This window comes from Impatiens glandulifera, chromosome 1, assembly GCF_907164915.1.
Source record: "Impatiens glandulifera chromosome 1, dImpGla2.1, whole genome shotgun sequence".
In the NCBI taxonomy this organism is placed as follows: Eukaryota; Viridiplantae; Streptophyta; class Magnoliopsida; order Ericales; family Balsaminaceae; genus Impatiens; species Impatiens glandulifera.
The window spans coordinates 133162610-133176795 of record NC_061862.1 but is presented as its reverse complement, the minus strand read 5'-3'; the positions used below and the strand labels follow the sequence as shown (position 1 = coordinate 133176795).

The 14186-nt window shown below is 32.7% G+C and overlaps 2 protein-coding genes across 2 annotated transcripts; one reads left to right on the top strand and one right to left on the bottom strand.

The window, feature by feature from the left end:
- The first annotated feature begins 374 nt into the window (after positions 1-374).
- Positions 375-6719, top strand: LOC124919815 (probable protein phosphatase 2C 33). Its single transcript, XM_047460156.1, has 5 exons — positions 375-1625; positions 3654-4043; positions 4131-4248; positions 5236-5459; positions 5990-6719. Exons 1-5 carry the CDS (start codon positions 1383-1385, stop codon positions 6467-6469), a joined length of 1455 nt encoding a protein of 484 aa, XP_047316112.1. The 5' UTR covers positions 375-1382; the 3' UTR covers positions 6470-6719.
- Positions 6720-7254: 535 nt separating this feature from the next.
- LOC124919814 (dehydrogenase/reductase SDR family member 7) lies at positions 7255-14186 on the bottom strand. The gene is made up of 12 exons (XM_047460155.1): positions 14033-14186; positions 13895-13950; positions 13753-13786; positions 12688-12786; positions 12417-12565; positions 12051-12089; positions 10731-10823; positions 10426-10524; positions 9615-9716; positions 8826-8909; positions 7871-7936; positions 7255-7537 (listed from the first exon to the last, which is right to left on the bottom strand). The coding sequence occupies exons 1-12, from the start codon at positions 14106-14108 to the stop codon at positions 7451-7453; spliced, it is 984 nt and encodes a 327-aa protein (XP_047316111.1). The 5' UTR covers positions 14109-14186; the 3' UTR covers positions 7255-7450.

Genomic DNA, 14186 nt, shown 5'->3' with positions numbered 1-14186 from the left:
CATTATAAGTTTTTTTGTTTCAAAAATCAAAACCAATAATAATGTTAGTTAGAAAAAGTTAATCTTTATTAAAAAAAAATATTTTTTTATTTACTTTTCACTTAAAATAGTTTCATATATTTCAATCAAATCTTCCTATAAAATAAAAATAAAATCATTTCACTTTTTATCTCAACAATTTTTTAAAAATGATTATTTTCAATTAACCTATCAAATATTAAAATATTTGAGAAATATAAATTGAAGGATTTATAATAAAAATTTGGAAGACCCATATTGATAGGTTATGATAATAATAAATGGAGATATGATAAGGGAGATAGAGATGGATGGAGAGAGAAGTGAAAATTGCATAAAAAGGGAGAAGAGAAGAAGAAAAACAAGTGGAAAAGAGAAATGAGAGGTGGAATCAAAATCCATATTATTTTTCATGGTCAAAGAACACACAACCATAGCCAGACTTGAGAGCTAAGTTATTCTTCCTTCCTTCTTTTCATAGGAATTTCGTCTGCATTTCATTCAAAGTATCTCCTTTTCTGGACATATCTTCTACTGTTCATAATTCAATTACCCATCTATTGTTTCTTGTTTATTTGTTTGTTTCTTGTTTGTTTGTTTGTTTGTTTGTTTGTTTGTTTGTCAAGATCTCAAATTTTGAAAGTGACAGTCTTCCTACGGTCAGGACAATTGATATTATTATTGTGGTCTGTGTGGTTCTTCATTTTCCTGGACCCCTCCCACCCAGTTTCTCTCTTAATCTCTCCAAGCGCGTTTTTTTGTTGATATCCATTTTCTGCCCTTTTCACCAGCTGAATCTGTTATCCTCACCTCATCTTCCGTTTCTTTCCCCCCAATTTTTTTCTCTTTCTCAGCCATATCTTCTGTTCCGTTCTGGGCATCCTCTTTCATGTTTTTGTTCTTATCTCTAGCCGTCTTTTCTCTATTTTATCCAATTTAACCAGTTACTGTTGAATTGTTGTTTCTCTGTTTTATTATTTGTGTGGGATTGCTTCATTTTCTATCCTCATTCCAAAGATCAAATTTCCTAAATTGTGTTAATGAAGTGAAAGATCCAATATTTGTTTGAAAGATAATAACCCAATTACTAGCTTGGATCAGCTCCTTGATTCATTGTTCTTCTGTCATTTGAAACTTTCCCAATGATGGTTAAGCTTTGGCTTTCACATTTAGGATTTATTCATTATTCAAAGTTTTGTTGTTGTTTAGCCTGCAAATAGAGTCTAAGTGTAGAAACTCTTCCAGGGTAGTTTTTTTTTCTTTCTTTCTCAAACTTAATTGTAACGGATCCATCAACTGAAAATAGAGGTTATCATTGCCTTGCTGGTCTGGAGTGCTTAATCAATATCATCAGGGCCCTTAGGATGGGGTCCTGCTTGTCTTTTGAAAGCAGGACTCCTCCTCCTAATTCCCCTTTGGGAGTTAGGAAGAGGAAGAACCCAAAGAAGAAGTATGGGTCACGGAGTTCCTCATTTGACTATAGGAAAGAAGAATTGGTGCATAGAATCCCAGGGAGAATGTTCTTGAATGGGTCCTCAGAAATTGCTTCACTCTTCACTCAACAAGGCAGAAAAGGAACTAATCAAGATGCCATGGTTGTATGGGAGGTTAGTTCTTTTGACAAATTGTTGAGTGCTTTTGTGGTTTTTGTTGTTGTTGTGATTTATTACTAATATATTTCAAAGGGTTGACAAGATTTTGAAAGAGTTGTACACTTTGTCATGCTCATATCCCTAATAATGAAATAATCAGCTTGTTATTCTCTTAGTTTTTTTTATTGTATGTGAGACATCAAGAAGGACCCATATCTTTGATTTTGTCAAAATTCTCACTTTGTAAAGTGCTTGTCTTGTTATTTGTTTTGCAAACTCATATATTTCTAGACTCTTCCTAAGTCCAGTTCAGATGTTTTTCTCCTTTTCATTTATCCAATTTTAAAATTAAGTCTACCCTTTTATACATTCTCAAAGTTATACTTAACTTCTCTATTGTGCTTACTTGTTGGGAAACATATACTATGGCGTCCTTTTCTGGAAATGGTATTTTTAAATAGCTAAAAATTGACCTTATTAGATGTTGAGAATTTGAAATAACAATGTGAAAGTTCCTCTAAAGACAGATGAATATCTTGTATTCTTGAATTCAATTGTATTTTTACAATGATACATGCTGCTATGAATATATACCAGAAACCTTCTTTATAGTGTAAGATCTTATTCTAATTAATCAATCAATCAAATCTATTTAAGGTAGATTTTCCAATCTATTTAAGAAAAGTTGATTAAGATAATACACAGTATTCTATACTCTCCCTTAAATTGTGTAGTTCAAGCTGTACATGCCCAGCTTGTTGCAGAGATCTTCAGAATTTGCAAAGAACATGCTCAATGGGAATGTCAGTCATTTGTTTGATTCTATGAGGAACAAAATTTGAATTCACCCACATTTCTATATTCTCGAAAATGAAGTTTGTGCATCTCAATCAACTTTGTTCTATCGTGAAGTACTTGGTTCTGTGAAGTTTCATAGCATTTTCATTTACTATTTCAAGATCAACAAGTACTCAACATATCTATATTCCCTTGCAAATTCCCAGTGTAAAGTTCTGAATTCGACTTCAATGTTACTTCTAGAAATGACAAATTTCTTTTTGCTCATCAAGTGACAAGATTACCCCCATACTAAGTACAATAGCATGGAGTTGATTGTCCGAATATGACATCTACACATTCCTTGATTCATTGGTCTTCATTATTTTCAAACAGAAACCCCAAGTATATATATATATTTTCATTCTATATTGGGAAGTGATTCACGGAATTTAAGTAACTTCATGTTACAAGAATAGAGAATATTATACAAAAGAAAATTAGATCTTTTTGGTGCACAATCTTGATGATAAAAAATAAGATTACCACACAAGGAAATTAGATCTTTTGTTGTGGTAACAATACTAGAAAAACATGGTAGCAATACTTTTTGGGTTCTTGGAGTGATCTAGTTGGGTCTTCTATAAAGGTGCAACCGGTATTAACCTCTGAGCCCAAGTCTTTGCCTTGAGAGTATTGCTTTCTTGCGAGTTGTGTGTGAGGTTTAATTGTAAGAGAATCATTGTAACACTCTTATAATATTCTTAATAAGTAAAAAACTAGAAGTATCTCATGTTTCGAAAGTAGATGTAGGCATTTTTGTCAAGCTATGAATCTTGTGTTTGTATTTTCATTAGTTGCTTTCTTTAATTGTGTATTTGCTTGGATTAGAGGATATTCATCTCTTATTATCCTAACAATATGTTTATACCCCAATGTTTTTTACCTAAATAATATAATTTTTAATAATCTACATCAAACAAAGTTATTTTAAGGCCTTAGTCAAGTTATCCATATTAAAAGAATTCGTAACTGAGTTATAATTAAGCCTCTTCATTCATAAAGGTGGAAGGTAAGGATAAAAAAAAGAATCGTCCCTTCAAGTATTCTAAATTCCATGGAAAAAATGATAAGTTTGTAATATTCTAACAAGTGAAATCATGCTAGTGGCTCTTGTCACACTTAATTAATTTGTCCTTTTTGTTTCTTTAATTTGTATGTAGTGCATATGCACGATTTCTTATGTGGTGGCTTCTTGATTTACAGAATTTCGGTTCAAGATCAGACACAGTGTTCTGTGGTGTATTTGATGGCCATGGACCCTATGGTCATTTGGTGGCAAAAAAAGTGAGGGACTCCCTTCCCCTAAAGTTGAGTGCCCATTGGGAAGGGAAATCAAATAGTGATGAGGTTCTCAGAGAGATCAATCTTAATAGAGCTGGAAGCATGAATTCTGAAAGCACATCGTTGCTCACTGCTGATGAAGAAACCCGTTCAGCAATTGATGGTAATGAACTAGGAAAAGACCCGGACATCTTTCAGAACCTGAAAGAGTCCTTTCTGAAGGCTTTTAAAGTTATGGATAGGGAACTAAAGAACCATGGAAACATAGACTGCTTTTGCAGCGGGACAACGGCAGTTACGTTTATAAAACAGGTAATTTTGACTTTTAATAGATTAAAGTTCATCCTTGTCAGACATAACTGCCAAGAGTTGGTAAGGATGGTAAAATTATTATTTCAGGGTCATCATCTTGTGATTGGTAATATTGGTGACTCAAGAGCTGTTCTGGGTACAAGAGATAAAGATGGTTCTCTTAATGCTATTCAGTTGACTGTGGATCTCAAACCAAATCTCCCAAGTATTAACTGAAACTGCTCTTTATTTATGACTGCATGCATATCACTGTATTTGTATCCAGATTTTTATTTATTTATAGAAATGCCAAACTGAACCGTTTTATTTGGAACCCTCATTGTTTATAATATGTGGTGGAAGTTCAGTTTGTTATAGCTTCTCATTCTTTGAACAATTCTTTTTTATGGAGTGTTTAGAGTAATAAAGTATAGCATGTTTTGATGTATTATTATGTTAGAGATGTTGAACATGTGTATAGGGTTGATGCCTTGTGTCATATGATCATCTTTTATGAAAAAGTAAATTTCATAAATAACTGTGGTAAATGTGAAAGTCACGTCGATCGTGGGTAATATCAAATCAGTTTAGTACAAGTATCAACATGAATTGCCATGAATTAAACAAAACAATGAAAAAAACATTAAAAAATGTACAACTTCTTTGACCTTGTATCATATGACCATCTTTGTTGTTCATAAGAACTCTTTTTACATTTAAGCAAGAACTTTATGTCAAAATAAAATAAGATGCAAATGCATGATGGCAATTTGTAATTCAGTGTAAATGATAAATGCATGACATTCTCTCACTTATGGTAACTCAAATGGTAAAAATCTTGAACTAAGACGTTTGAGGTCTCATATTTGATTATCACTGAAACACCTTGATTGAAATGGGGGGTTATGGCGGTGGGAGGTTGTGCTAGCCTCTTCCATAAATTACCTAATCTCACAAAAAAAGGCATGACCTTGCTGTGCTCTAGTGATTTTGGTTTTTCATTTCAAACTTTTTGGTGATATGCTCAATATTTGGTGATCCAAAGTATTTGGTTTGATGATATGCTGAACTAGTAACTTCAGTTCTTGGTAGTATTTACTCCAATTGTGGGATGTTCACTTAAATCAAATAAGTTGAAATTATATGCCTATGTTTCTACTTGGTTTAGTTCTCTGTCTCTTTTCTGACTTGTTTTTCTATAATATAATGGCAGAGGAAGCAGAGAGAATTCGCAAATGCAGAGGACGTGTTTTTGCGCTTCAAGATGAGCCTGATGTATCCCGAGTGTGGTTGCCAAACAATAACTCCCCCGGTCTTGCCATGGCTCGTGCTTTTGGTGATTTTTGTCTCAAGGATTATGGTCTAATCTCCATCCCTGAAATTACTTACAGACATCTTAATGACAAAGATGAGTTTGTGATCCTTGCTACGGATGGGGTAAGATTTTCTATATAATTATTTTTGGAGAATAGAAGTTCATTTTGCATACTGAATTTGCATCAAAGCCTAGTTTTTCTTTTCAACTTGTGTCGGCCTCGTTTTGCACTATAATAATGGCTTAAATCCTAACTCTGTTAACTTCTTAAATCATATCTATACCAATTTTTGCAGCTCCATAACTATCGGAAGTAATTTGAGTCATTTAAAAGCTAAGCAAGCAAAATGAGTTTTTAATGCAGGTTCAAGAAACAAATCCTTTTTAAAATGATAAAAGTTTGTATAATAAAGTTGTGGAAAGCAACTTCTAATAATTTAACACCTCAACCACAAGTCAAACCCATTTTAAATTGGTGGATGGGGTAAGAAATTATCATATATGGTAGTCATATTCAAGAATTAATCTAAACTATATATATATATATATATATATATATATGTTAATAAATTTCTTTGGTAACAAAATTGATCAGCCATTTAATTTAAATTTCCATGTTCCATCTTGATTTTTGATTTTCTTTCTTTGACAGGTATGGGATGTGCTCTCAAACGAAGAAGTCGTGAATATTGTTGCTTCTTCCCCAACAAGTGCCTCAGCTGCTCGAACTGTGGTCGAACATGCGGTTAGAGGTTGGAGGTTCAAATATCCAACCTCAAAAGTGGATGATTGTGCAGTAGTATGCCTTTTTCTAGACACAAACTCAAACTTCTCTGCTGCAACATCCAAAATGAAAATTGATTCGGATGATGTTAATACAAGCAACAAGAACGATGGAGATTGTTCCATTCCTGTTGGATTGGATTACTGTGCAACCACCCGAAATGGTGTAGAAATGATCATAGAAGAAACGAAAGAGGAGGAAGATGAAGAAGAAGAAGAAGAAGAAGAAGAAATGGAGGCGGAAGAATTAGGTGTGGAATGGTCTGCTTTGGAAGGGGTGGCTTGGGTCAATACCTTAGTAACCTTGCCTGGGTTTGATCCAGTCAAGGACATGAAAGGCGCCAAGTGAGCACATTTTTTATCTCTTGGATTTGTTTTCTATAATGATAAAGTTCATTTTTGGTTTTCTTATGGGGAGGAGTAATAGTTGGTTCTTCTACTATTTAGTGTTGGAGAAAAAAAAATGAGTGAGATTTGTGTTTGTTGTATATTTAATACTTTTTATATTCTTCCCTTTGAGAGGCTTAGAATGCTGTAAAAAACAACTCTACATTACCTTTTTTATCATTAGATCCATACATTTTTTTTTTTGCTTCTTGTTGAACTGGATTGGATTTTGTTTCATTTCCCCCCAGCTTATAAGCATCTTCATTTTCTTTCATAATATAGGTATGTGGCTACAACTCATTTTAATAGTCACTAATTGCAATTTCTAAGAGAAAACCGCACTTCATTATAATGGGGAAGCTCAGGTGATTTTACAAGCAATCAAAAAGTTATTGTGTCTACTTTCTTCTTCTTTTCCAATTATTTTCATTGTTTTTGTCTATCTACAAATTTTGTTGATGGGCAAGGTAACATAAGTTTATTGGGAATATCTCTTTACAAGATATTTATAGGGTCATCATAAATTTGGTTCCTTTAAAAGCTGTCCAGACCTTGCGTATTATTTTGCTGGCTCTCGTGAAATCGGTTTCCCATGGATTCCAAAAGGAATTGATTCCCCCGCAAATGCTCCCTTGACAAAAGACTTTACTAAATGAGTGAAAAGTGCCAAGATTGATAATCAAATATTTGATCAATTTGACAATTGTATAGATTTTTGACATATTTTTTAAAATTAATTAAACAAAATCAAGTAAAAAGATATCAATATAATAATAATAATTTCAAACAATTTTTTTATTAATAGAAACATAAAATAAAGTCTGTATATAGGATTACCCTACAACTGGCGGATCAGATTAAGTCGGTATAACATTTGGATGGTTCGGATCGGTTTAAATGTTCACCTAGATAAAACATATTTGGAAGTTTACTTTTGATTGTCTTATGATTCCTTCTTATTCCCAAAGAGTAAGCTTAGTGAGTATGTGCCCCCCTTTTTCTTTGCAACTTCCACCCGTTTTGCACCAACCTATGCCCATTCAGAAAACAAATTATTAGTATTATAATTTGAATTTGAAGGAATTCCATAAACAATTAGGAATTAACAGGCCATTTGGATGCACTTCATGTTTTTTGAGTCTAAGTTTTATCTCCAAACGTGAACTCATCTAGATTCACACTATGCATTTGGAAACACTTTTATCGGAATCTTTGTCCGACTTAGTTGTATTTTCAAGCGTAATCTCATTTGGATCCACGTATACAAAAATAAAAATATGTGTTTCCAAATGGGACTGACTCCGTTCATCCTTATATTCCTTCAGTCCTCCTATCTTATATGTCTTAGTTAGAAAAAACATACCTTATCCATAAGCCAATATCCAATTGTTGGCATGTATTGAACCAAGTACATAACAGCAAGCACAGGCTGGAAAATGAATCAAACATGAGTTTTAGAAAGCCAATGTAATTTATTCAAATGCAGATTCTCTACATAATCAGTTATTGTTCAAAGTTTTCATAGTTCTTAAAACAGTAACTGTCACACACGTATCAAGAATTTTATAAAGTTCCCAAAGGAAAAATTGCAAAGATCCAACAAAGCTTTCTCTTCAAGCATTAATCACTACAGAGCAAAAAAGTAATAATGTAAACAAAAATTGGATATCAATTGTACTCAACAAAACTGTTGACACGGGTGGAATGACATGCATTTATACCGTATTCCTTATTTACATGTTTATCATTCTTCTATTCTGAAGTATTTAGCCACTATTAACTTCAGACAAGATAGGTTGAGAATTGATTCACAATATTGTAATTATGGTATGTTCTTTTTTTATTTTACTCGGGTTTATTCTTAAGGTGACTAGCATGATTCCCACAGTAATGACCCCCTTTAAATCAAAGTGTTCTTAGTGAGAATCAAGCTTGAAATCTTTAGTTTCTTAGGTGAGTATAAGGAGAGAAAATATTAAACAAAAAGTCTACATAATCCAATTCTTTAGTATCTCAGGGTACTAGTCCGCTCCATTTGGGTTTTATCGACATATTGCTTTTGATTAGTACGATGTATAAGGTCTTCGTTACCCTTTTGTTTATTTTTGGTGCACCTCTTTTGATGTTGGCCTTCCAAAAAAATGAAATTCGAGTCCTCGTCGAAATCTGATGAGGGAGAAACAATTCCCATGCATGGAAACAATTCCCAAACTTACCTTATTTCTAGAAAACTATTTCCACATTTCTACAATATCTCTTTCCTTCATAACTAAACAACAGACTATAATAACGGGGGGAAACAAGGACAATTACAGTACCTGATATGATATCCAAGCTTCCTTAAGATTGTGAGTTGCAGCAGTAATTGTCAACTCTGCACATCTCTCTGCTGAAACCCTCCTCTGGCAAAAAGAAGTGAAGACATCCCAATCAAGGTACCATAAGATGACATAATTTTTTTATTTTAATTTTTTTTTAAATTTAATAAGCTAGGACGACCCCCCATTTACACTTAAGGTGTATCATAATTCATAAGATAACATAATAATCTAAAAAGCATCATATCTTAAGAGATCTATGGACAAACATTTACAAGAGAAGATAAAAAAGTACCCAATAGCTATGATGCCCACGTTACTTAGACTAGAACTCTAGAAGTATTCAAACCTACCAATGTGTATAAGAAAATCACTATATGTGGTGAGATTTTTCTACATCATTTGTTCACCCTTACGAAATTAAATATGAAGAGGTAACATCACGTTTGAGAAAAGTAGAAGCACTCCATACATAATAGCACAAGAGATTCTTCACCTCAGAAAATAATGGACAGATCAACACTTAACATAATTATGGAATACATCTTATTTTGTCCTTAGAGAAAAATCAGATACTAGCTATAACCACTCTTGAAGAAGTTATGACTTGTGAGTAATCAAATTCTCCAGAAAGCTGTTCAGCATTTTGACCTAGAAGAAGGGTACAGTTATATAGACTTGACAACAATGACAACATGTTAAGCAATTACAAATTTCTTTTCTTGTTTTGGGTTGAGGGGAGGAGTAATCCAAGTATGAGCTATTATTAATTCAATTAAAAAATGTTACCTCTGAGTTGACCTTTTGTGCAGAAAGGCTTTCCTTGTCAACATTTGCTGTTTCAATAGGCCCAGGACACACAACAGTAACATTGATTCCTTTCACAGAGAGCTGTAATTGCAAGAATAAGAAGCTAAGATGATGTGTTTTTATCTTACATAATAAAATGGTCCATACCAAGTGATGGAAATTTTAAATTTTTTTCTCATTAGGCCAATTCGAAAATACAAAATGAATGTACCCAAATTTATGCAGGAGGGAGAAATTAATACAAATCAAATGTCATTGTTAATAAAATAATACCAAACTCTAATAGTGGAGTGTCTCATATCACTATTCGTTCGTGAGAACTGATATGATAGAGGGTTCATGGCACAGAATTGAAGGATATTATTTTTGTATGGCCCTTGTAAATAATCTTTCAACTACTCACTCCACCATTCAATATAAGATAGATCTGTCTTTTGGTGAGTTTTAAGGAAGGTTTAGTTAAACTAATTTACTAAATTTCCCTTGAGAAAAGGATAAAATAAAGTTCAAATGCGTGAGCCCATGAATAGTAATAGTATAGAGGTTGTGTAAAAACTAAAAAGTTTAAAAAAGACACCTAGAGATCTTACAAAATCGGGACACTCATTTGATTCATAGTGATCTTATAACATGTGCGGTGAGAGTAACACATCGTTCTCTATTTTTTAAAGTCTTCTATGTATGCAGGATGTTGGAATAATTGACATTCTTTGGTTATTTATTCCAAGCAAATCTTCTCAAAATATTTATGTAAATTGTTCATACTATGAAAAGAATTGTGTGATTATACCTCTGATCGCAGAGAATGGAAATATCCATTCATGGCAAATTTTGAAGCAGAATAAACAGCCTGGCCTGGAGCAGGTGTCTTTCCAGCAGCACTGCTCATCTATAATAAAATAAAATGAAAAGTTGCATTTGCAATAATTAGAATGTGTACATATGCAAAATCTGATGCAGATGAACTTAATGTAAAGATAATTTTGAACTCCAAAATCCTTTTACCCCAAAGAAAAAACACACATCCACAAGGAATAAATCAATTGACAATTTCATTTTTTCTCCAATAAGAGATAGGTGTCATTCTCAACATACCACAACAAAATGTCCTCTTCCACGCTTCAGCATGCAAGGGACTAGCAGTCGCGTAAGAGATATTGCTCCAAACAAGTTTACTTCAAATGTAGCCTGTCAAATATTATAAAAATTGAACAATAAGATAACAGTGTATAGATTATCTTCATCTTCTAAGTAAACTGTAACAGAGAACAGTATAGAACCATATTTTGGCTAGGGAGAATAGATCAAAAGGTCAGAAATACAATTCTGCTAGAAAACCAGGTATCAGAAAATCACAATACCTAAGAATCATGTTACAACTTTAATGTATTCCACTTTGTTAGACTCACAATTACATCAGCTATATCTAGATTAGATAGGACTAAATAAAGTAAAACAAAATGATAAGAAGTATGCAATCTTTATTTCCTTCTACCTTAGGCTTGTTTGATAGAGTATCGATTCTATCCAAAATCTATTTTTTTAAAGGGGAAACACACCCAAGTAGGGGTCAACTATTGACCCCTACTAAAGAAGAATACACTCTAGCATTGAGCTATCCAGAATCTAGTGGTGAAAAATTCAACTTTTTTAGAAAGAAAAATCTAAAGGCTATGTTTATTTGTCTTCTTTTTTAATATTTACCCCTATTTTCTCTCTCTAACATTATCTTTTCTTCTTTTGCAAATTTCAAAAAAATGAAGGTCAATATATTAATACAAAACTTTAAAAAAAATCCATTTCTTGATGACCATGATTTCTTCAGACAGTTCCTTGTCCAATAGTTCTTTTAAGATGATGCAAAATGTGCACAATTTCCTCACATACAAGATAACAATCCCAATTCTTTTCTTCTTCTTTTTCTACAGTGAAGGCTTGTTGAGTTTTGACCATGAAAGAAGGCACTATCCTCTTCAAGAAGACATTTTAGAGGGATTTGGAAAATTGGTTGCTTTGTGAATCATTCTAATTTAGTTATTATCCTATTTATTTTTCTTATTTTTTTCTTCTAAAATTATCCTATTTAATTAACTATAAAAAAATAAACAAAATTATCTTCTTCTCAAATTTTGCTCTAATCCTTCGACCACTGGTTGTTTTCAGATTGGCCCTTATTTGACCATACATGTAAAACAAAATAGGGTTTTTAGGATAAGTAACTCTGATAACAATAAGTATCAAAGAAACAAAGTAACCCCTCAATTGTCAACATTAAAGGACATATATATGAGGTAAACATGATTGGTTCAAAAAATAAAATAGATTTTAGTAATCAAGCATGTGATATTTATGAGGTAATCATGGTTGGTTCCAAAGATGAAATAGATTTCGGTAAGAAGGCATGTGATATGATACCTTTAGGCTCTGCTCAGGAACATCAATTGCTGACGATTTCTGGAAAAGAGTCATGAAATAGTTAGAACCAAATTTCCCTTTGCTAGATTGCAATGAAGTTATGCATCAACCTATATCTTCAAAAGGTGAAGTTTTATCAAAGCAATACTATAATTACAAACCCACTCCACAAAAAAAGAAAATAAAAAAGTCAAGCCAAGAATTCGAGCAAAACTATCATTTGGAGAATGCTTTGAACAATTACAACATAATACATTATACATGTGAATAAAGCAATATAATCTACAATCATTAACCAATGATTCCATCAACAATTTTGGGTGAATGGACATGTATGATTTGGGATCATTAGAACCAGTGACTTACTGGGCGCTCATATGCAGCATTATGGAACATGTAGTCAACACCAGCACCTCCAAAAAATGATTCAGCTTTATCTACAACTTCCCTCAAAGAATCCTCCCCAGATGCCAAATCCAATGGTAAAATTACCACCTCATTAGGAGCATATTTACCTGCATTAAAAATTAAAAAAAAAAACATAGAAGAGATAAATGATATAATTTGCATAAATAAAGTCATGCAAGAATAAAAGATATAGATTGGAGGTTAAGAATTCTTTAATGGATGTACATACCAATTAGCTGCTTCTTAACACGCTCAAGTTCAGATTCACTCCTAGCTGATAATATAAGCTTGGCACCTAAGCTTGCAAGTTGTTTTGCAAGAACTTCCCCTTAAAAATAAATTTAGACAAACAAGAAAGCTAAAGGTAAGTTGTCAAAAACCAATCATTCTAATAAAATAGAACTCCAACGACGAGTAAGTGGTCAAAATATGAAGATACCAAATGTTTCATATGGGGCAAAATTAAAGTAAACAAACTTAACATGTTTTGTCACAACCAAAAACTTTATAAGATTCATGAAGATATAGATACGCACAGGTAAAAAGAAATGAAGCCCAAATAGATTATGCAATCATGATTAAGATTTAAGACCAAAACACTACAAACAGATAAAAAAACAGTTCATTGGAAATTAATACCCTTTTGATTTCTACTCTTCCACTCAATCCACCCCTTGTTTAGCCATCCTCAAACACTCTTCTCAACTAATTTTGAATGGAACACCTTAAAGAGAACAAGGATATTCAATTATATCCAATTTTACCTTTGTGATCACTTCAAATCCAATCCTAACATCAACTTCAGTACTTAGCAAACAAAATCAAATATCTTCGGTCTAATAATTAAACTACTATCCCCATTGTTCCAATCATATATTTTCACGAGAAGATAAAACACATGGATATAGACAACCATTTTAACCAAAAAAAAGCTTGTAGAAAGTATTACTCTATGAAACATGCTTAAACGAAAGACCAACTTGTTATGACACCAGATTTCCTCTCATATCATTACCATTATAAGTTAAATTCACAAACAGGGTCAATTTGAAAGAAAAAATAAAAATAAGTTTCACTTGTACATTTCTTTACAAAGTTTTCATGCAACTCAGCACATATTCTAAAGTGAACAAAATAATTATTTCAGTTTCGGCATAGAACAACCAATAACTGTCAAAATAGTACACTAGCAGGAACAACATCCTGGATTATGAATCTGCGTGAATACAAAATGGACATAAAGAAGGAGATCTTAAGCAATAACCAAATAAATATACTCTCTATACACACTTACCAATGCCGCGACTTGCCCCAGTGATCCAAACAACCTAATGCACATTTCACAGAATCGTTAGCATATTAATATATATATATATATATATAGTTGAAGAAGTGTAGAGATGAAATCATGGAGGCAAATAGTAAATTATGCTCGCCTTATCTTCAATTTCTTCGCGTTTTGGGTGCCTTTTTGATATTAAAGTGAAATCCCCTGCATATAAACAAAATAAATCAAGACATGAAGCAATAGCAATACGTAAGAAGGAAGGGAAGAAGGAATTCGTAGTGGATACCATCAGCAGTGATGAACTTGAAAAGAAGTGTGATTGTAAAAGCGAGGAAGAACAGAGCGAAGAGAATAGTAAGCATTTTCGATTCGGGTTTTCAATAACTTCTCTCTCTTTCTTTCTGTCTTCTCCACGGGAAATTTGATAAGATACACTAAAG